The sequence below is a fragment of the Cebus imitator genome, unplaced genomic scaffold (assembly GCF_001604975.1).
Source record: "Cebus imitator isolate Cc_AM_T3 unplaced genomic scaffold, Cebus_imitator-1.0 Scaffold229, whole genome shotgun sequence".
Lineage (NCBI taxonomy): Eukaryota > Metazoa > Chordata > Mammalia > Primates > Cebidae > Cebus > Cebus imitator.
Window position 1 is genome coordinate 360,217 of NW_016107544.1, and position 23,112 is coordinate 383,328.

General features: G+C 48.1%; 1 protein-coding gene across 1 annotated transcript in view; it reads right to left on the bottom strand.

Annotated features, from left to right (window-relative positions):
• PRKCA (protein kinase C alpha) overlaps window positions 1–23,112 on the bottom strand; it is a 486,225-nt gene that overhangs the window by 49,971 nt on the left and 413,142 nt on the right. Inside the window, exons 9-13 of the mRNA XM_017497307.2 lie at window positions 20,097–20,234; window positions 17,533–17,706; window positions 14,625–14,716; window positions 11,738–11,800; window positions 10,387–10,525 (exon numbers count right to left, since the gene is read on the bottom strand). Coding sequence (XP_017352796.1) covers window positions 10,387–10,525; window positions 11,738–11,800; window positions 14,625–14,716; window positions 17,533–17,706; window positions 20,097–20,234 — 606 coding nt within the window. The remainder of the gene's footprint in view (window positions 1–10,386; window positions 10,526–11,737; window positions 11,801–14,624; window positions 14,717–17,532; window positions 17,707–20,096; window positions 20,235–23,112) is intronic.

Here is a 23,112-nt window from a genome sequence, read left to right on the forward strand (position 1 = left end):
ATAGCCAGCACCATGTCAAGAAGCTCAGTGACAAGTGGCTGCATGGATGGATGGACCAGGTAGAGGAGAACCCACGTGGCCTTGGCCAACAGCTGGAAGTCACCTTAGGTCCTCCAGCCCCAGCAGAGCCATGGTAGGGATGTCCCTGTGGCAGCAAGGAGTCTGTCCACCTGCCAGGTCCTGATGGAGGCCCTGACTCCAAGAATCACAGCATTAACTTTACTTATTTATTTGGTGACAGAGTTTCCCTGTTGCCTAGGCTAGAGAGCAGTGGCGTGATCTTGACTCACCTCAGCCTCTGCCTTCCAGGTTCAAGTGACTCTCGTGCCTCAGCCTCCTGAGTAGCTGGGACTACAGGTGCCTGCCACCACACACAGCTAATTTTTTTGTATTTTTAGTAGAGATAGGGCTTCACCATGTTGGCCAGGCTGGCCTCAAACTCCTGGCCTCAAGTGATGCTCCTACCTCGGCCTCCCAAAGTGCTGAGATTACAGGCATGAGCCACTGCACCCGGCCCAACGTGATTATTGTTGTAAGCCATTATGTTCTGGGGCGATTGCACATCAGTAAATACTTCAAACAACGGCCAAATAATGGACAAGGCTTTCTGGAGTGCTCCCTCTGAGGCAGGCTAAGTCATCATGGCCAGACTCACTGAGCCTTCACAGGTGGGCTTTGAGGGAGATGCTATGATCACATCTTACTATACAGATGTCACCCCAAGTTCTTAAAATAGCAGAACTGTAGCCAGAGTTTATAATACGGTTTGGATCTGTGTCCCTGCCCACATTTCATGTTGAAATATAATCTCCAGTGCTGGAGGGGGGCCTGGTGGGAGGTGATTGGGGCATGGGAGCAGTTTCTCATGAATGGTTTAGCACCATCCCCCAGTGCTAGTCTCGTGACAGAGGTCTCACGAGATCTGGCTGTTTGGAAGCACCCCCCTTCTGTCTCTCCTGCTCTTGCTCTGGCTCTGGAAGATGTGCCTGCTTCCCCTTTGCCTCTCGCCGTGATTGTGAGTTTCCTGAGGCCTCCCTGGCCATGCTTCCTGTACAGCCGGCAGAACCGTGAACCAATTCAACATCTTTTCTTTATAAATTACAGTCTCAGTTATTTCTGTATTGCAATGTGAGAAGGGACTAACACAGTTTATCATGCAATGAAGAAGCAGCAGCCACCAGAAACCCAACAGGAAATCTTCCCTTCAGGGGTAGCTATTAAGGCCATATTAGGCTAAAACAGCAGAACTGAACCAATCCAGAGTCAAATGCATTGTCACTGGCCCTGCAGCCTCTCTCCAAGTGGTTCCCAGGCTCCATCAGCAGCAGCCCTCATCCCTGGTCTCCCCTCTGAGGGTGGCAGGGGGGTAGCAGGTACTGGGGAGGAGCTGGGCAGGAGTCCCAGCTCGGGGCCCACCTGTGGGACCCTGCCCATCTCAGGCCTCCTCTGGGCTCAGCAGAAGAGCTGTGCAAAATGTTAATTGTGCATCAGAACAAAATAACCGCTTGTAAAGTACAGGAATAAAGTGTGAGTTAGGAATGACTGTTGTGTCTGCAGGAACTTTATTAGCTGGATTAGAAGACTTTCCAGAGCCAGAAGTCTCAAAGTCTAGTGGATCTCTACAGACGGGATTTGGAGACAGGGCAGTAAGTGATGAGGTGGCAACTGGTCGCGGACGGCATCGGAGCGCCAACCTGTGCTCTGAGGCTGGCGGGCCAGCATTCTGCCCCTGCCATGTGCCATCTGCGAGCCCTGGACAGGTCCCTTCTTCTCTCCAAGTCTCCTTTACCGTGTTTGTAAAGCCTGAATAATACCACTTACCTCAGATGACTATTGTACGAATTAAATGTGATAACAGGCCTAAGTGCACGGTGCAGAGCAAGAAATGAACAAACGTTGGTAATCTCTCACGATACCCACTTTCATCCTGCTCATCGCCGGGGCAACGTTAACAAAGAAAGGGGTGAGATAAAGCTCAGAAATCTGACCCACTTTTACAGGATTCAAACAAATCCCTAAATAAAGGGCCAATTAATGCATGCTGCCAAATACCAGGTGTAAAAGCCTAACAAGCATTATCCGGGCCCTGAAAACCGGTAATGGGTCTGTGGGAGCAGCTCACTGGCGCACGTGGAGTGACATGTTCTCTGGGTAGCGTCAGAGCCGATATCCGCAGGCCTTTCCTCCCAGGGTAACAGTCACTGCAGGGAACAGCTGCTCAGCCCTGTGTTCAAAGCCCAAGTCTACCTTGAACGGGGGAGGTGGGGAAAATGAACAAATCTGTGCCTTGGTTTCACCATCTAGTAATTAGAACTGACTTTGGATTAAATAAAAACAAGGTGCTCAGCCCTGGTCTAGGATGTAGCAGGGCATTCGCGAGGCGGCAGCAAATCCACCAGGAGCCGGTTATTTCTGGAGGAAGAACTGGAAGTGGGGGTGCTCAGGAGAAAGGAGCAGGCCACATTTGTTTCACAGACCACAATCTCACAGGAGGTACCCAGTGCTCCAGGGAAGAGGCTAAACTGAGTAAGCTCCAAGGCCAGGAGAATTACGAGACAGTTAAACAGCTACACCCAGACAACGCAATATATGAGACAATAAAACCAACGTAATTCCTAGAAAAGATCTGAGAATTGCGCAACTTGAAGACCCCGAAGGAAAGCCTGGCTTTGGCTCTTTAAATATTTCTTTGAGAGAGAGCGGCGGCTTCATTTTCTTTTGTAACACTGGAGTCATTGGACCATGACCCTCCATAGAGAGAAATTGGCCTTCGATAGAAAGCAAGCTGCCCTTTGGTTTATCATTCTCTTTCTTTCATCAAACGCTTTTCTTGGCTCCTGCCTGTGCTGGGCTGGTGTGGGGCCTGTGGTTCAGAGGCGGCTGATTGCAGAGGAGCCATTGCTGGGGCTGACTGGCTTCTCTCTCTCTGTATCTCACTCTCTCTCTTCTAGGCGGCGAATGTTAATTTACTGCCTGACTACCCGGCTGCGTGTATACCATGAGTTATTTTCTCTTTGAATTTTTAGATGCTCTTATTATTTTCTATCCATCTCTACAATCCTTTCCCCAGAGGCCAGGAGAAGTCTCTGGGGGCAGCTGGGGCTGTCTGGGGGACCTGGGCTGATGTCCCATTGACCTTCAGACACTCAGGTCTCCCAACCTGCTGGCTCTCTTCAGCCGATGACATGAAGGGGTGTGGCCCTTCTCTGCCCTGTGCCATCCACCATGAGCCCCACACCTGTGATGGCCTTGGAAATCACCCTTCCAATCACCTGGCCAAAGAGCTCCACCCCCTCAGTCTCCAGGGTTTCATTTCTGTCCTCCTGTGGTGTCCCCATGGCAGATTCCTAGGTGGCCACATCTAGGAGCACAGCATGCAGGCACTCATGCCAAGTGCACACTGAGTGCCAGGCACTGCTCCAGACCCTGATGTGGGGGACCAGCAGCCAGCACCAGATGAAATCCTGCTATTGGTGGAGCTTGGTGGAATAGGCTGAAAAATCCATCCAGGAGTACATCCTTGTCCCTCCAAGGGGAACGAGTGCCATGAAAAGCAGCAGAGACAGGGATTAGTGGTGCTCGGTGGGACTGGAGGTTTGCAGGTTTAAATAGGGTCACCAGGGCAGGGGGCCTCCCCAGGGTGATCTCTGAGCTGATACCTTGGGTGGGACAGGCTGGGTGGAGGGATGAGAATAGGCACGGCCTGAGGATGGAGAGGGGAGGTCTGGTAAACTGGAGAGTGGAAAGGGAGCTAGTGAAGCAGGTTTAGAGAGATCAGGAGGGGCGGAGGGCAGGGGGAGGAGGGCAGGGGGAGGAGGGCGGGGGGAGGAGGGCAGGGAGGGAATGGGGGGCCCAGGTGCCAAAGGATCTTGGGGCTCCTGTGAAGGCTTTAGCTTCTCCAAGGTGCCTAATTCAGAGCCTTGTGCACAGGGCCTGCCCCCCACAACTCCTATTCATTCCTCTCCCTGCCCCCCAGATCTTACTGTCAGAGTCTCTACACTCTCTGGGACCCTGGCCCCTCAATTCTGCTCTGACAGATCCTCGACTCCCTTCCCGCCTCACTCACTGGTTCCCAGGACCTTGAGGGGCACTTCCAGGAGGCTCAGCTCCCTCCTCTGGACGCCCCCAGCCCTGAGCCCTCCTTGTTCTCCCACACCAGGCCTGCTGAGCCTTGCTGGAGAGTTACCACCGATGCACGCCCCGCCCCACGCTTTCCCAGCTCTTCAGTCTCTGCTCTCTCATCACACTGTGGACCTCCTCCCAAACCAATCCCCACCTGCAGGGCTGCAGCCGCCCTTCCTGGTGTCACCCTCTGAAGATGTAGACCAGCCAGGGAGGGTATTTCAGCTTTCCTGCCACCGTGAGGTCTCCTGTGCCCCTCACCTTCCTCCTGAAGCTGAGGGGAAAGGGCATCCTCACTACATGTAGCCCATTGCTTCTGTCTCTCTCTCCCCGCTCTCACCCCCGCCCCCCGGCATTTTCCCTTTGGCTTAGAAACAGGCTCAAGTTTCTGCAACTTAAATGATGCTTCCTTCAGTCTGCCTTCCTGGGAGTGACCACTTTCTTTCCTTCCATTTACCATAGATGTCCTCAAAGAGAGGGTCCTCCTGCTGAACTACTGACGCTCACGCTCACCCCATGCTGTTGTCACTATCACACTGCTCTCTCAGGGATCATCAACTCCCTGTAACTAGATCTTCTCCCCACATCACCCCTGTTGTTGGACCTCCTCCTTCCCTGGCCACCCTGACTTCATGAACACTTGCCTCCCTGGGTCCAAGAACGAGACAAGGCTGCCTAGTGCTTGCACCTCTCTGGACATCCCTCGGTCTTTTTTCCTCCTATCTTTAATACTCCCCCCCGCTCCAAATATTAATAGGACTTTTGACCTCAAGAAGAGAGGTCACAGTCCATAGCTCATTGGCTGCATTTCACCTGTATACACGTGTTAAAAAAATATATGTTGGGGCCAACTTGAAACAGTTGGGTGTATTTTACAGAAAAATGCAGGTATCTGGCTGCTGTCACAGGCTTCCCTGTGCTGGCATTCTTGTAGGGCTGTAACACAGAAGCTGTGACCCCGGATGGCTCTCCAGCTCTCTGGACCCGTACAGCCCCCAATCCTCCCAGGAGTGTGCCCATCTGCTGATGAGCAGCTGGACGCAGGGCAGGCAACCATGTCTGCAGCTTCCTCCCTGGAAATTTCAACCACGTTGGAGGCACCATCTGTTACTGCCGAGAATACTGCCCTGTCCACCTCTCGACATCCACAGCCCTCCTGGGTTGCAGTCACTGATTTCCAACTGCCTCCAGCCCCAGCTCTCCTCGGGCTCCTCTTTCTGGCCCAGCACCCCCAGGCCTGGAACAGCACCTGGCACTTGGGGGACACCCTGAACATGCCGAGATTGATGCCCATGTGTGGGGGAGGTGCTTGCGTGTGGCTGGATCACCTTTGGTTTCTAAGGGACCCCCCTGGGATTAACAGCCAGAATGCAATTCTGCATCACCGACTGCCTCTCTGATCATGACTCAGGCCCCTGATTCTCGCTGAGATGAGTGAGTGCCCAAGAAAACATGGCCCAGACTGACGGCTCCTTTTTACCTGCTTTTGCTCCTATCTCTCTGGAGACGCAACCGGTAAAAAGAATGTGTGGGCTCAGGGGTCAGAAGGTCTCGGATCCAAATCTCACCTTTGCCTCTTGCCAGCAATCTTCTGCTCATGCATAAAATGTGGCAAGTCAGAAGTGCTCAGGGCCGGGAGTGGCACAGAGCAGACAGTCAGTGCATCACTGGTAATGTCCTCAGCGTGTGGTCTAACGCAGTCCCCACCATAGCAATGCTGTGAGGAAGACTCTACATGGCACATTTCAAAAAGCTTCACTTCAGGGCCAGGCACAGTGGCTCGGGTCTGTAATTCTAGCACTTTGGAGAACCAAGGCAGGAGGATTGCCTGAGCCCAGAAATCTGATACCAGCCTGGGCAACATAGCGAGAACCCCGTCTCTACAAAAAAAATTTAAAAATTAGCAGGTGTGGTGGCACATGCTTGCAGTCCCAGTTCCTCGGGCCCAGGAGACTGAGACTGCTGAGAGCTATGATTTCCACTGTGCTCCAGCCTGGATGACAGAGTGAAACCCAGTCTTTAAAAAATTAAAATTAATAGAACAAAATGATATAAAATAAAAAAAATAAAAAGCTTTGCTCCCACTGCAGCAGGGGGTTCTTGGGACACAGGCCAGAGGCAGACACTCTTCCTGCCACTTCTGTTTCTTCCAGGAGAGAGTGTGCAGTGCTAGTGTCTGGAGTCTGATTCTTGGCTGCGGGGAGCTACTTGACTTGTGCTTGGATCTCACACGCCCAAAATAACTAACTTTCAGAGGCAGATTAAATCCAAATGAAGCCTTTGCTCGGCCTGCTCAAGGACTCTCACTGACCCCAAAGAATTCTTTCTATGTCAAAGCAAAGAGGACCCTCTGTGTCAGCTTTCAGAATTATTTTTTGATGAGTGCCCCTGCTGTGGGTGTCCATTTCAACTTCAAACTCTCATCTGTTAGTGATATTTTCCGCCTCAGCTTGGCTTCGCTGGCTACGGAGATGCTACAGTATGAATCGATTTCAAGGTTTTCGAACAAATAGCCATAAATACTTAAGCCTCCGCTTTGCCTATTAAGGGAAATGTCATGTAAGATAATGATTTTGTCTCTGCCTGACAGGAGTATTTGCACAGAAGACAGGATTATTTTAACCTCTCTGCACATTTGGAAACCTCAAATCTATCTGGTCTTTCTCCCTGCTGCAAGTAGTCGTGTGGCCAAATATGCCAAATTACTGAGTACTTATGAGAAAAAAATGCTGGAAAAGGCTGAAACAGGCCAGGCATATAGATGGTGGCACACACCTATAGTACCAGCTACCCAGGGACTGAGGCAGGAGGATCCCCTGAGCCCAGGAGGTTGAGGCTGCAGTGAGCTATGGCACTCTAGTCTAGGCAGCAGAGTGAGACTCTGCCTCAAAAAAAAAAAAAAAAAAAGGCTGGGTGTGGTAGCTCACACCCATGATGCCAGCACTTTGAGAGGCAGAAGTAGGTGGATCATCTGTGATCAGGAGTTCAAGACCAGCCTGGCCAACATGGTGAAACCCCGTCTCTACTAAAAATACAAAAACTAGCCAGGTTTGGTGGTAGGTGCCTGTAATCCCAGCTATTTGGGAGGTTGAGGCAGGAGAATCGCTTGAACCTGGAAGGCGGAGGTTGCAGTGAGCTGAGATTGTGCCACTGCACTCCAGCCTGGGCAATAGAGCAAGACTCCATTTCAAAAGAAAAAAAAAAGCTAACAAAAAAGATAAAACAACCTAAAGTGATTATTAATTGATTTTCTAAAGCAGCAGTGGTTGATGTTTTCAATGAAAGCCAACTGGAATCCACACATAGATTTTTGTTTCTCCTGGTCAGTATGAATGTCAATTCTTATCAACTAAAAGCACATGGAGGGCAAGGGCCATCTGAGGTATTTCTGTATCCCTCGTGGCACCATGCTTGTGCACAGTAAGCACGCAGAGTGCTGTCTGGACATGTAAATTGCTCAAAATTTTGAGCAGTTTAGTGTAGTGGGCAGTGCAAAGGTTTGGAGGTGATCTGAGCTTGGGATGGAAGCCTAATTCTGGCATATCTCAGTAACGCGGCCTGAGATACATTACTTACCGCCTCTGTCATCTCATCTGAAACTATCAGGCTTGTCATGAGGATTAAATGAGAGAAAGTTTATATTATTTATCTATTTTTTTTTTTTTTTTGAGAAGGTGTCTCACTGTGTCCCCCAGGCTGGAGTGCAAAGGCATAATCTCAGCTTACTGCAACCTCTGCCTCCCAGGTTCAAGTGATTCTCCTGCTTCAGCCTCCTGAGTAGCTGGGATTATAGGTGCCCACCACCACGCCTGGTTAATTTTTGTATTTTTTAGTAGAGATGGGGTTTCACCACATTGGCCAGGCTGGTCTCAAACTCGCACCTGAAATGATCCACCTGCCTTGGCCTCCCAGAGCACTGGGATTATAGGAGGAAGCCACCGCACCCACAGCCAAAAGAAAGTTTAGCATGTGCCTGGCACATGGTACACAATAGGTGGTGGTTGCTTCCTTTATTATTACTTGTACAGTAGATGTAAGGAAGGAAATGAAGGTTTCAGATGTGAACGTATCCAATGTGACAGCAGGGTATTCTCTGCATACAAAGAGGCCCAAGGTTACCAAGACATGCCAGAAGTTTGTTTTGGTGTCCCTGTTGAGGATGGTGAGGGTGATAAGTGTGATAGACTAAGTCCCCTCTCCCCACAGAGGTCCACAGCCTCATCCCTGGAACCTATGAATATATTACCTTTATGCAGTAGAAAGGATTTTGCTGATGTAAGTTAAGGATCTTGGGCTAGGGAGAGGATCCTGGATTATCCAGGTAGGCCCCAAATAATCCCAAAGATTGCTGTATGAGAAGGGGGAGGCTGGGGAATTATAGTCGGAAGAGACAGAGCGATGGGAAGATGCTACATTGCACGGAGGAGGGAAGAAGGTGCTACGAGCCAAGGAATGCAGGCGGCCTCTAGACACTGGAAAAGGCATGGATGGCAACAGGTTCTCCCCCAAAGCTTCCAGAAGAAACCAGCCCTGCCCACAGTTTGACTCTAGCCCAGTGAGACTGATTCTAGACTTCTGATCTCCAGAACCACAAGATAATACATTTGAGTTATTTTCAACTGCTGAGTTTGTGGTTATCTGTTACAGTGGCAACAGGAACTTGTACCGTGAATGATACCAAACCACAACAACGCGAAAAAGACACTCAAATGGACAGACCTGAACGATACGGAAAACTTCATCTCTGCTTAGACACTGTCGTTCCTGGTGTTATTAGACAGCCGGGGTATTACCGAACATGAGGAGCTATTTGTCGGAACAGGAGAGACCTGGTCTTAATAGAGATGAGGTTCCATGCTACCTTCATTCCTAAAAATGCTGCCATTCCCTGTCGCTAAGCTTTTATAGCATCTGCTGAATTGTTAAATGAAGCTGAATGGCTCATAATCACAGCCTGCTTAATACCTGTCATCCGGTAACAGGCTTCTGAATAAATACTACGTCAAAAGGTTATATTTCTTGCAGTACCCTGTCTATTCTTCATACTTGAAAAATACTAAGACTATTTAATTTCACCTCGTATCTGGAGGTACTAGCGAGTGAGTTCTTTTGGGGGAAAATCCCAATAAGTCATGCATCAAGATAACCTATTACCTCTGGCCATGCGATTCAGAATTTAAATTTCTAAATGAAGTCTACGTTTCCGCACTGTCTTGAAACATCATAAAAGTAAAGGGTCTCCATGAGGGAATAAAAATCAGCTTCCTCTCTGGAATAATGACTGCAGAGGGTCTACTAAATGCAAAATATTGTATTAGGCCCTTTAGTCCACACAGCAATTCTACGAGGAGGAGATTATCCCCAACGTGCTGCTAAAGAAATGGGATTCAGGGACGTTGAGTAACTCACTTGAGTTCCCAGAGCCTGTAAATAATACATTCCAGATTGAAGGTCACACTAGTCTGACTTCTGAGCTTGTGGGTGCCTTTTTCACTATGCCTACTGTCTCTGAGATAAAGGCATGGGGTAATATGTTGAATAATTGTGGGACCGGCTGCCCTCAGCTCATCTGAGGGCTCCATGAAGAGCTTAAGCCAGCCCAGCTTGGAATCCACTGGTCTCCGCCATGCTGCGGTTCAGCTGGGACAGACACTGTGGCATCCACAGGACTGTGTGTGGATGGAAAGTTGGCTCTACAGGGACTGCAGTGAGAGCCCCATCTGTCACTGGCATGTAGGTTGTTTCATAAAACAGGAAAAAAAAAAATCCTCAGTCAGTGTTATAACAAAATCAGGGCAGCATGACCGCCGCTGTAAAGATACAAGTCCTGGAACCATTTTGCTTAGAACCACACAGATAACATTCTTCCTAGACCAGGAAACATGCAGTCTAGACAGTCATCGCTCCAATGTTGCTAAAACGCCATCACTGCAACCACCTTCTGGCCCCGCTTTTCCAGGCAGAGTATTTTTTCACAATCAATTCCCTCCACTCAGCAGTGTTTCTGAAATGATTTTGATCACGACCAACTAAGAAATACATTTTATCACACGACTGCCTCACATGGAGCAAAACACTGCTCCAGGAACCAAGACACGGCCCCTTACTACGTGCAGTGAGCTCCCCTACCTCCTCTTTCTGTTTTGACCACTCAGTGGTCCTGACCATGCACTGACTTCATTCGCCAGTGACCCCATATTCCCGTGAGGGCTGTGTTTACAGTTTGCGAGTCTGGGTCTAGAAAACAAGTGCTGGGGTTCCTACCTCCGGGGCGATATAATCTGGGGTCCCACAGAAGGTCCTGGTTGTGACTCCGTCCATCATGTGTTCCTTGCACATCCCAAAGTCAGCAATTTTGATATGTCCTTCTGAATCCAACATGACGTTATCTAACTTCAGATCCCTGCAAGGAACCAGGTTAACATCAGAGTCCTTCCCACGACATCACACGGTGTGCTTTGGAGCTGGTGCAGCAGAAGGTTATTTGAATACCTGTCAGCTCAGTGGCAATATTCACTACACGTCCCTGGAGAGCAGCATCAGGAGTTACTGTGTGTTGATATCTTCAGCGCCTAATATTGTGCCTGGGCTATGGCATGTGCTTACATGCATACTGAATGAATGGCTAAATGACTGGACTAGTGATACCCAATCTTGCCTGTGCCTGTGAATCTAGAGATTCCAACTGAGCACGTTTGGGGAAGTCCCAATCATTTCATTTATTCATGTCCCACACAGGGGATCTGACACAAAACCAGGTTTGCAAAATCACAGGTTTAGAACTACCTCACTGGCTCATACACATGTCCCTTCCACTGCCTTGTGCTTGATATCATTTTAATTATGCCTCAATTAATACTGGAAGACATTCTTCCTTCTTTGGGGCCAGACTTTGAGCACAGCTAATAACAGGAAGAATTTTTTTTTTTTTTTTTTCAGACCGAGTCTTGCTCTGTCACCCAGGCTGGAGTGCAGTGGTGCAATCTCAGCTCGCTGCAACCTCTGCCTCCCGGGTTCAAACGATTCTCCTGCCTCAGCCTCCCAAGTAGCTGGGATTACAGGTGTGCACCACCACACCTGGCTAATTTTTGTATTTTTAGTAGAGACGGGGTTTCACCATGTTGGTCAGGCTGGTCTCAAACTTCTGACCTCATGATCAAGGTGGGTACCTTGGCCTCCCAAAGCGCTGGGATTACAGGCGTGAGCCATCGTGTCTGGCCCATAACAGGAAGAATTTAATGCAATAGTTTTTTCTTTGCCTCTCCTCAGTTCCCTGTTCTTCTTCGGCTGAATATCTATAATAGAAATTCCATTTCCATTGCTCCCTGACCTCCATTCCAAACAAAAGGCAGTGGAAGGAGCTGTCATTGGAGAGAAAAGCGTGTTTTCTTGCGGGAAAGGTAGAAACAAGATATAAAATCTTTGAGGTCTAGAAATCAGAAGGTGGCAGTGATTTGCCTCCAGGCCGAGGAGGAAAATGGGTCCCAGCAGGTCTCTGTTCCTCCTGCGGGGGATTTCAGCTCTGTGTCTTAAGTCACCATCCCAGAATGACATGCCCACAGAGGCCCAGCTAACCTCTCTGCTGAGCTGCTGGTAGGAGGGCTTCAATACACACCTATAAATGATTCCTCTTTTATGAAGGAAGAACAATCCAATGGAAATCTCTGCCGCATAGAATCTGCAAAAGAAAACAGGCTTCAGGTTTCTTACTTGCTTCTTTAGATGCCTGTATACTTTTCATCCTCAAGTTCAAGCATCAAAGAGAGAAAAGACTGTCAGACCCAGAGGCTTTCAGAGACCAGCATCACTTGCACATGTTCTTCCGACCCCGGGTCCTCCCTCCATCCATGAATGAGACAGCTCATAAAGCCAATGAGGCTGGCTTCTTATTCTTGTGTGGGGAAGGTGGACGAGTAGCTTATTGCCTGCAGAGTAATTTCTAATACAATTATTTAAAGAATGGATACCAGTTATATTATTCTATGTCAGGAGTACAGCAGAGTAGAGAAAATTTCCATTTTCCTATTCACCGACAGAGTACACCAGTGTTTGAAAATATAATGCAATTACGCCCTGGAAGGCAAAGGATAATGGGTGATGAATGCTTTAGCTAGTTTTTGCACTCCTTCCAAGTGCTGGAATAAAGGAGACACACATCGTGATTCATATCTGCGTTTACTCTTTTAAATAATTCATAATAAAATGCAGTAACTATCATCCCTTTAAAATTGTTAATAGCTGAAACTCAGATTAAAAGGGGGTGAACATTTTAAAATCTGCATAGCATTTAGGAGTCTTTGAAGTCCAAGAAGCCACAAGACTGTGCCTGTGCAAATACCACATGCAGGAGGCTTAAAGTAAGCACGCGTGTCTGCATGAGCAGAGGAAAACATCTCTAATGATTAAGAGCAAACCCTTAAAGAGGGGTCACCTCTGAAGGCTAGAAGAGTACAGGAAGGGGGAGAAGGAAAGGATGGGATTACTATGATCTTCGCATTATTTTTCATGCTTTTCTAAACTTTTCTGCCACACAAATAATATAATGAAAGGATATTGGACGAGTCACCTTTATGTTATTTCTTAACATAGGGTGACTTTTTCTATCTGCTCTTTATAGTCCTGTGTGATCAAGCTTTATTTTATAATCTGAGTATTTTAAGGCTTTATAACTGCAACATAAGAGAGAAGAGAAGGACAGGCATTTCTGAAAACTGAAAAGGAACAATAAGGGCAGAAAAATCCCCCTTTGGCATTTTTAAAGCCTGCAACCAAAGATTTCCCTGTTCTGCCTTCGGTTAATCTTCCCGGGGGTGTAGAATCCCTCATAGGCCAAAAATCCTTCCAACGGATCTTTTAGATGGCACAGCAGCCAGAATCCTATTAACAGTTGCTGACTTCATTCATCAGGGTGCACACCATGAGGCTTCCTCACTGGGAACTAAACTCACCCTTTGATTAGGCTTGCTCCGCTCGTATTTCCTGAGACTTCCTGGCCCCGAGAGGTGAGATGTTTCTGGCACCAAAGTCCCAGCTCCACCCCTCGACCCCACCAGATGAATCTGTCATCTTCACTGGGAGCCCACATCTTCCTCCTGTGCCGCTGGCTCCCACATCCCGTGATGCAAGGTGCATTCCAATGAAACATTCTTAACCGAGCTCATGAGTCTCCCCCCAAACCACTTCCTCCTTGGTCGCTGACGCCACCCAAACCTAAAATGGGGTCTCACTTGAAGGGGTTTCTCTCTTCTCTCCCCTGCAGTCACCAAGTTCTGCTTTTCTTCCTCCAGGATATTTTTCAAAGATACTTATTCTTCTTTGGCTCCAAGGTGAAGCCCTAACTACAGCTCCATTCCTTCTCATCTAAAAAGAGTCTCACCAGCCCCTGCACCAGCCTCTACATTCCCATTCATGCTTCCTTCCTCCCCCAGCCAGAGGGCGCTGCAAAAACTTAATCTGATGGTGCCTTCCTTCTTCCCTCCTCTGCAGCGAGGCTCCTTACCAGGGTCTTCACCCAGAGCCCTACCCACTACGTTCCACACCCCTCAGCCCACCCAAATAATCTCACACCATCTCCCACACCTGCTGAGCTGCAAGGCTGCTCCCTGGACTTGCTTCAGCATCTGTTCACAACTACTCTTGGAAGGCTCTTCCCCCACCTCTGGGCTGGGCATTTCCTGGGGATACACTTCCCTCTCTCCCTGACTTTTAGGGGCTTGCATGGTATCCTGTGCCTGTCTCTAAAGTTACAGCAACACACTATTAATTGTTAGGTGACTTCTCCAACTCCAGGTTGGGAGTGTAAACTCCCTCCAGAAAGGGAGCACGTCGTTCCTTTCACACCCCCAGTGCCTGGTGCAGAGCAGGTGTGTGATAACCACTAGTTCAGTAGATAAGAAGGACTCCGTCAATCAGGGTGGGCCTGGGTGATGAGGGATATGGCAGCATCTCGTTTATTGGAAATAGAATAAACTGCTCCTTAGAAACCATCTTAGATGGATCCTACCCATATATTGCCCCGCCCCCAGGAGGTTATAGCACTCAACCTAAAACTGGGCAGGATTCTACTTTCTCATTTCATCCAGCAGAAGCTCCCAGTTGAAGATGGGCATGGTGGCTCACTCATGCCTGTAATCCCAGCATTTTGGGAGACTGAGGTGGGCAGACAGCTTGAGCTCAGGAGTTCGGGACCAGCCTGGGCAAGATGGTGAAACCCTATCTCTACCAAAAAAAAAAAACAAAAAACAAAAAACAACAAAACAGAAAATTAACCAGGAGTGGTGGTGCGCACCTGTAGTCCCAGCTACTCAAGAGGCTGAGGTGGGAGAATCACCTGAGCCCAGGAGGCAAAGAATGCTGTGAGCTGAGATCGCGCGCCACTGCGCTCCAGCTTGGGTGAAGAGTGAGACCCCCATCTCCAAAAAAAAAAAGGAAAAAAAGGAAAGGAAGTTTCCGGTTGGTAGAACTTGGCTGATCAAATAAGGGACTTAAAAAATAATACTCACACTGCTTGTGGCTCCTTAAATTTTCCTACTTGCTGAATGTGGTACATGAGGTCCCCGCCGTTGACGTATTCCATGACGAAGTACAGCCGGTCCTGCAGACCAAGGTTCGACATGTGAGCAGGGCTCCGCCCCGGCCCAGCCAACCAGCCGAGCGCCTTCCTTCACTCTTCACAGGCTGTGTTTTGCTTTCTCATTAGTAAAATGGGGACTGCACGGGCAGATGTGCTCAGTTTAAAGCTCTTCAACATTTTTTTCCACAGAAAGAATAAGTAATAAACTCTTTTGCATGAGGGCTTTGGGAGGCATCAAGTCATTACATAACCCTGAAGTAAAGGCTCTCCATCCACATGTCTGTGCCTTCCGGTTACATATGCTCTCTATTATAGTAATGGCCTCGAACATTCTTCCCTATTTTCCTACACATATAATAAATTTCTAAGTTAGGGATGGTGTGAGGAATCCACATTAGCCAATTATTTCATTTTAACTAGTGCTTCTCGATGGCCCAAATGTTTAAAGGCTGGTTTGCAGTGTCTGGGAGGCGTGCCATGCTAATGTAGTATTGTGTTTAAATGGATAATCCTGAAAGCACATCTCTTAGGCTTAGGAATTACACGTGCTCAGTGATATTCACTGGACATGGGACAGGGGACTCTAAATGGAGAGGCTAATCAAATGTTCTTTTGCATCTGTAATATACCCAAACACTGTTTTTCTATTTCCTCTGTCACTGGTATGCTAAGTGTTGGCCCCATGATGGGCATGTATCTGAGAACCAAATAAATCTACACATTTATGAGGACATTACGCTGGGACAGACAGGGAGACGGAGGGGGTTAACAGTGAAATAATGACCTCTGCTCTCTGCTAGAAAACATCCCCATTTCCCAGAGGCTATTACACATTAAAGTGCTGCACAGGGAGGAAAGAAAATGATGAAGCTGGTGCTGGCAGCCAGGAAGCAGCCCTGGGAGCCTTCGTCTCCAGCTTTCCTGTTATGAACTTTAATTTCATCTTCATTTCTTTCTTTTGTAGCTTTCCAGAGCTTAATCAGGGTAACCAGGGTTACAGGCTCTGGGCTGGGATTCAGAGCTCTGGTTGACTTTCCCGAGCATGCTGCTCTGTCTCCCCGGCGTGACTTGATTTGGAGTCAGTGGGAGCAGGAAGCTCAGGGTGTCGCCAGCGCTAGGCTGACACGCAGTGGCCAGCGCCTGACTCTGCGGCTGCTGCTGCACACCTGGAGGCTCCCAGTGGCCGCAAAGCCGTTTTGAGATTCTCAAACCGGAAAGCACTGAGAGGCACCTCCTAAGAGTTTTCAGAGAGAGGCATACGACAGAAAGCCGATCTCTTCATCCATGGGCAGTTGAAAACAGTAATAACCACATCAATTATAGCTACTGATTACAGAGTCATATTTAAAATGGACAGCCTCCAAGAGTGGAAGGACTGGCTTTGGCAAAACGTCTCACTATGGTGCCATCTAAATGTCTATGTTTCTTGTAGGCCACTTGCAAGCTCTGCAACTGACTGATTAGTGCTTTGGAATGTTCTTTCTTGTCCTCTATTTAGTGTTGCTTTATGACAGGGCTCAACAAACTTTTTCCACAAAGGGCCAGACAGTACATATTCATATGTTAGGCCTTGAGTGTCTCTTGCAATGACTCAGCTCTGCCTTCCTGGTGCAAAAGCAGCTGTGGATGATAGGTAGAGGAAGGAGTGTGGCGATGTCCCAAAAAAGCTCTTTATGGATGCTGAAATTCGAATGTCACCTAATGTTCACGTGTCACAATGTATTACTCTTTGGACTTCTTTTCCACGACCTTTCCTACACTCACGGGCCACAGAGAACAGGCCACGGTTTGCCAATCCCTGTTGCGTGGCACTGAACAAGAGCATACTCTTTTACAAAATCAAGTCTCCTTATGTTCCAGTGCCAGTTTGGCAGCTGAACCTGTGGTCTTAAAAAGCCACGACTGTGAGTTAGTTTTTTGCTTTTGTATCCGCAAGTCTCAGCACAGTACCAGACATGAAGAAAACCTTTCATAGAAATGTTTGCTGAATTAAGGCCAGGTGGAGTGGCTCACACCTGTAATCCCAGCACTTTGGGAGGATAGCGTAGGGGGGATTGCTTGAGCTCAGGAGTTCAAGACCAGCCTAGCAACAAGGTGAAACCCCGTCTCTACTAAAAATACAAAAATTAGCTGGGCGTGGTGGCACACATCTGTGGTCCCAACTGGTTGGTAGGCTGAAGCGGGAGGATCACCTGAGCCTGGGAAGTTGAGACTGCAGTGGGCCATGACTGCGCCCCTGAGCTCTAGCCTGGGCGAGAGAGCAAGATCCTGCTTCAAAACAAAAGAAAGAAATGTTTGGCTGGGCGTGGTGGCTCACGCCTGTAATCCCAGCACTTTGGGAGGCTGAGGTGGGTGGATCACCTGAGGTCAGGAGTTCAAGACCATCCTGGTCAAAATGGTGAAGCCCCATCTCTACTCAAAATACGAAAATTAGCCAGGCATGGTGGTGCATGCCTGTAATCCCAGCTACTTGGGAGGCTGAGGCAGGAGAATCCCTTGAACCCGGGAGGCAGAGGTTACAGTGAGCTAAGATTACGACACTGCACTCTAGCCCATGTGACAGGGTAAGACTTTGTCTCAAAAAAAAAAAAAAAAAAAAAAGAAATGTTTGCTGAATTAAATGGCATGAATGCCAAGCAGAGGACATTACAGGGAAGGCACACCCCCGCACACCCCCAATCTACCAGTGAGAGAGGTCGGAGGTTGTCCCCAGTCACCTCTGCTTGACATTACATCATACCTTTCTCCAAAGGAACAAGGATGCTAAGAAGCTCTGGGCTAAGGTGAACCCCTGAGAGCCGGGTGCTGCACTGCAGAAATACACCCCAGGTCCTTACCACTGTCTGGAAGCAGGAGTGCAGCTGTGTCAAGAATGGGGGTTTGTCTAGCAGGGCCAAGACTCGTTTTTCCACCATGGTGCACTCCACGTCATCATCCTGAATTACCACGTCCTTCTTCAGGATTTTGATTGCGTACAGTTCTTCTGTTCCCTTCCTGTCGGCAAGCATCACCTGAGAACACATTAAGAACAACCTGAACACTTTAAAGCACACCTCTTGGGGGCAGAGGGAAGGAACCAGGCCAGGTGATGGCTCAGTGACAGTTTGTGCCCATTTGTCAATGTGAGATATAAAAATATTAAACTCTATGTGCAAATTTGGACATTCTACACATCACTACAAATTCAGTCCCTCCAGCTTTTACATACCTTCAATGCCATCGAGATGTGTAAGTGGCCACACTGCCACATGATGGCACTATTTTGGCTGCTAAAATGAATACTCAACATTCGGTATCGGGATTAGTTTGGAATTATGCACATTCTTCAGGAGTATCCTTAGAGTAAAAGCTGACCGACATTTATAATCTCACAAGTCAAGAACCTGGGCTTGAAATCAATTCCTGGGTCTATCATGAGCTGTGGGGCCACAGAAACTAAATGGAGATATACAGGCAGATTGCAGAAGATCGCATGCCAGTGTCTCTGAATGATTATATTTGCTTGTTACAAGTTAACATTTAATTTTTAGTTGTGAAAACTCTTCATCAACCAGCATTCCTGAGCATCCCCTCTGTCCTGAACACTGAGAAACAGTAACACGGAGTGAAATGGCTACAGCTTTTTGGATGCAGTAGTTTCTAATGAAGTAGAAACCATCTGAGGACCGTGCACTCTGATCTGAGAGATCAAACAGATGCCTCTTTATCAACTAAGATGGACCCTGAGGTCAGAGGCATTCGAACCAGAGCGACTCCATCTTGAATAAGGGATGGGAAAAATAAGGTTGAGACCTGCTGGGCCGCATTCCCAGGAGGTCAGGCATTCTTAGTCACAGGATGAGATGGGAGGTCAGCAGGATGGGTATCATAACATACAGGTCAGAAAGACCGATGATAAAACAGGATGCAGTAAAGAAGCCAGCCAAAATGCACCAAATCCAAGATGGCGATGGAAGTGACCTCCAACTACCCTCACTGCTCATTATATGCTAATTATCATACATTAGCATGCTAAAAGACACTGTGTGTGTCCTGACAGTCTACAAATGCCATGGCGATGTCCGGAAGTTACCTTATATAGTCTAAAAGATGGATGAACCCTCAGTTCTGGAAATTGCCCGCTCCTTTCCCAGAAAACTCATGAATAATACATTCCTTGTTTAGCATATGCTCAAGAAATACCTGTAAGTATGCTCAGTCAAGCAGCCCACGCTGCTTCTCTGCCTATGGAGCAGCCGTTCTTTTGTTTCTTCCCTAATAAACTTGCTTTCACTTTATTCTATGGACTTACTGTGAATTCTTTCTTGTTTTAGGTCCAAGAACCCTCTCTTGGGGTCTGGATCAGGACCCCTTTCTGGAAACACTAAAGTTAAGGAAATAGTTACCTATGGGTTGAGGGTTCAGGGCCCAGGTGGCATGGCCAATTTCAAAATTCCTCTGGCTGCAAGATGAACCACTCTTGCGAAGCTCCCTAACAGTAAGAACTATCAGGCCCTCCTAACTCTGATTTACAACTCAGACCACTACGACTCAGACTGGACTGAGGACTGGTCTTACAAACATTCTTTTTGGTGAAGCAACTGTAGGCCTTAAGCCAGATTCAGCGGCTTGCAGAGCCAGCTCACAAACTGCCTTTGTGTCCTGTGGTTCACCTTTCGATGTAAAGAGCCAAATTCCACCTTAAAAATTTTTTTTTTAGATGGAGTCTCCCTTTCTTGCCCAGGCTGGAGTGCAGTGGCATGATCTCAGCTCACTGCAATCTCCACCTCCCAGGTTCCAGTGATTCTCCTGCCTCAGCCTTCTGAGTAGCTGGGACTACAGGCACACACCACCATGCCCGGCTAATATTTGTATTTTTAACAGAGATAGAGTTTCACCATGTTGGCCAAGCTGGTTTCAAACTCCTAGCATCAAGTGATCCACCTGCCTTGGCCTCCCAAAGTGCTGGGATTACAAGCATGAGCCACCATGCCTATACAAATTCCACCTCATTGTAATGCTAAGTCCCTACCCCAAAGTGAACACGAGATGCATGTTGCATATATGTTCATCCACTGAGCCTGTGCTCGGCTTGCCTCAGCAGCTTTCTCCCCAAACCTGTTGCATATGGATGACTCGATTGTGGAACACGGACCCTGTGAGACATAAAACCCAACCTGCCCTTTCTCTCCTCAAAGACAGGGCACCTTCATTTCACACCACAGACTTTCGTTTTCGGGTTTGCAAACTGATATCACCAATAAACTTCTCCTATCTATCATGTAGCCATCCTGGTGGCCTTTTGAACGACTGTACAAATTACAGAGACCTAACGTGTTGTTCAGGAAACCTCAGGGAGAACAAAATTGATTCGAGATTCTCTGCAGAAGCCCCTCCAATTTGCAGATGAATGTCTTCTTACCTTTCCAAAACTCCCCTTCCCCAGCACCATGAGGAAATTGAAGTCGGTGAGTTTCACTCGGTCAAGGTTGTTGGAAGGTTGTTTCCTGTCTTCAGAGGGACTGATGACTTTGTTGCCAGCAGGGCCAAGCTTGGCTTTCTAAATAACAAGCACAAATGGGAAAAGTATGGGTCATTTTCCTGGGGGAAAGAGTGACAGAAACCACAGCACTGTAACTGAGTGTGACATTTGCTTGGAGGTGGGATGGCATGAAAAAAGGAAAGAGGGTGAGGACTGAATATCTGTTCAGATATCAGTGGCTCCCCTCACTCTGCGGGCAGAGTCTGCAAAGTAGCAGAAAATTGCTCTATCAAGAGACAACTCTGCATAGTTAACCTAGAACCAACGCGTGGGGATTCGCATACGGCTGGTTGGTTGTAATTCTAGCATGTACAAGTTGACTTCTTGGGGAAAACAGTGCTTCGGGTCCATTAACATAATAAAGGAAATAAACTACGTACTGATGCTTTCTGTGTTTGTAGATTTCACAATTTAAAATTAATCTGCATGAAGGAAACTTGTACCCACACCGAAAGGCAGGAAAATGTTCTCTGGAGAGGAATGCTTAAATGGCAAGCCATGGGGATGATTTATTGCTATTTTGAAATGCGCAGTAAGAACAGGGGTTGGTGTTTTTCCTTTTCTTTTCTTTAAATCAAGAGTTAAACTCACAAAAAGAAATGGTGATGTGCGTGAGAAGGGCAAGATGCCCTTTGTGCCTGGTGGGCGAGCTACCAAAGGGGTTTTCATAAGCCCTGGAGGGAACCCTGCCCCCACGACTCTCACCAGGCCCTCGGAGTCCATGTCAAAGGCAAAAGTTAAAAGGGCTCTGGAGAAAAGGGAAGGCAAGTAAGAGCCCACGGGGATGTCTCACTGTCACCGAGGGAGCACTGGAGAAGCCTGGAGTGGGCCACAAGACTCTGAATTTTGAATATCTGCCTGACGGGGAGGAGCTGGTTGTAGGGAGCATCCGCTGCTGAGAGGTCCAGGACTCTGGTTGGGCCTTCACAGCCACAGCCCTGAGCCTGAAGGCAATGACTCTTGCCTTGGATACATTCTTTTCCTTTTCCTTTTTTTTTTTTTTTGAGAAAGAGTCTCACTCTGTCGCCCAGGCTGGAGTACAGTGGTGCAATCTTGGCTCACTGCAACTTCCGTTTCCCAGGTTCGAGCGATTCTCCTGCCTCAGCCTCCTAAGTAGCTGGGATTATAGGCTCAAGCCACCATGCCCAGCTAATTTTTGTATTTTTAGTATAGACGGGGTTTCACCATGTTGGTCAGGCTGGTCTCAAACTCCTGACCTTGTCATCTGCCCGCCTTGGCCTCCCAAAGTGCTGGGATTACAGATGTGAGCCACCACGCCTGGCTGCCTTGGATACATTCTTAAAGAGAGGGCGCAGCACCTCCCTCTCCAGTGCAGCGGCCCTGAGCTCCAGAGCCCTTGCTATAAACTCACTGAAGTCAACACCTTTGTGGTTACCAAGATGATGGCGAAGGAGGTAAGGAAGGCACTCAAGGGGCTTTACTATGGATCAGCGCAAGTACTGACTGAGCCCCTCTGTGCTCTCTAGGGGAGCCTCTGCATCTGCAGAAGGAGTCCCTGCTGATATAGGAATTCAGCAGGGCATAAAACAGTATGTGCTAAAGAAGCCAGCCAAACCCCACCAAAACCAGCATGGCAATGAAAGCAATCTCTGGTCTCCTCACTGCTCATTGTGTGCTAATTAAATACACTAGCATGCTATAGGAAACTCTCACCGAGACAGTTTACAAATGCCATGGCAACATCTGGAAGTTAGCATGGTGTGAAAGGGGAATCCTCAGTTCTGAGACTTCTCTGTCCCTTTCCCAGAAAACTCATGACTAATCCACCCCTCGTTTAGCATTCAATCACGAAATAACCATAAAAACAGCCAACCAGCAGCCTTCAGGGCTGCTCTGCGCTCAAGGAGTAGCCACCCTCTTATTCCTTTACTTTCTTAAAAAACTTGCTCTCACTTTACTCTGTAGGTTTGCTCTTGAATTCCCTCCCGCACAAAGCCAAGAAGCCACGTGGCCTGTTAGGCTGAACCCCAGTTTTGGGGCTCACCCTGTGACACTGCCTGCTGTGTCTGGATTCCCAACCCTAACAGTGCTCGGCACAGGACATGCACTGAGCTCTCTGGATGAACAAATACCGAAATGAAGCCCAAATGTGCTCATTTCTCTTAGAAGAATAACTTGCTTGTGGACGGGCACCGTGGCTCACATCTGTAATCCCAGCACTTCCGGAGGCTGAGGCGGGCAGATCACGAGCTCAGGAGATCAACACCATCCTGGCCAACACGGCGAAACCCCGTCTCTACTAAAAATATAAAAATTAGCTGGGTATGGTAGGGTGTCCCTGTAATCCCACCTACTCGGAAGGCTGAGGCAGAAAAGAATCGCTTGAACCAGGGAGTTGGGGGTTGCAGTAAGCCATGATCATGCCACTGCACTATAGTCTGGCAACAGAGTGAGACTCCATCTCAAGTAAAAAAAAGAACTCACTTGTACAGGAATCAAGTCTCAGGGCTGGCCTACATGCTCTGACGAATTCAGTTGGCCCCATTTGACCAGAGACATTAAAACATGAGGAAGAGATGGCCCAGACATTTTTGCTTCCAGACTGAAAGTGTGAAACACGGTTGATTTCTACCTCTGTTGGCAGTGTGTAGTGGAAACACCTGTAAACCTGGGGCCACTGGAAACACAGAAGGCCGGTAAAGATAAAACATGAACTGCAATGCTACACACACTGGCCTATCCCCTTTGGCAGGGCCGGCCCAGCCCTCTACACACTGGCCCCAGCAATGATTCTAGGTCGATAAACTTCCTAGGCTGTGTCTACATTTAATTTTTTAAATTTTTTTGAGATGGAGTTTCACTCTTGTCACCCAGGAATGCAGTGGTGTGATCTTGGCTCACTATAACCTCCACCTCCTGGTTCAAGTGATTCTCT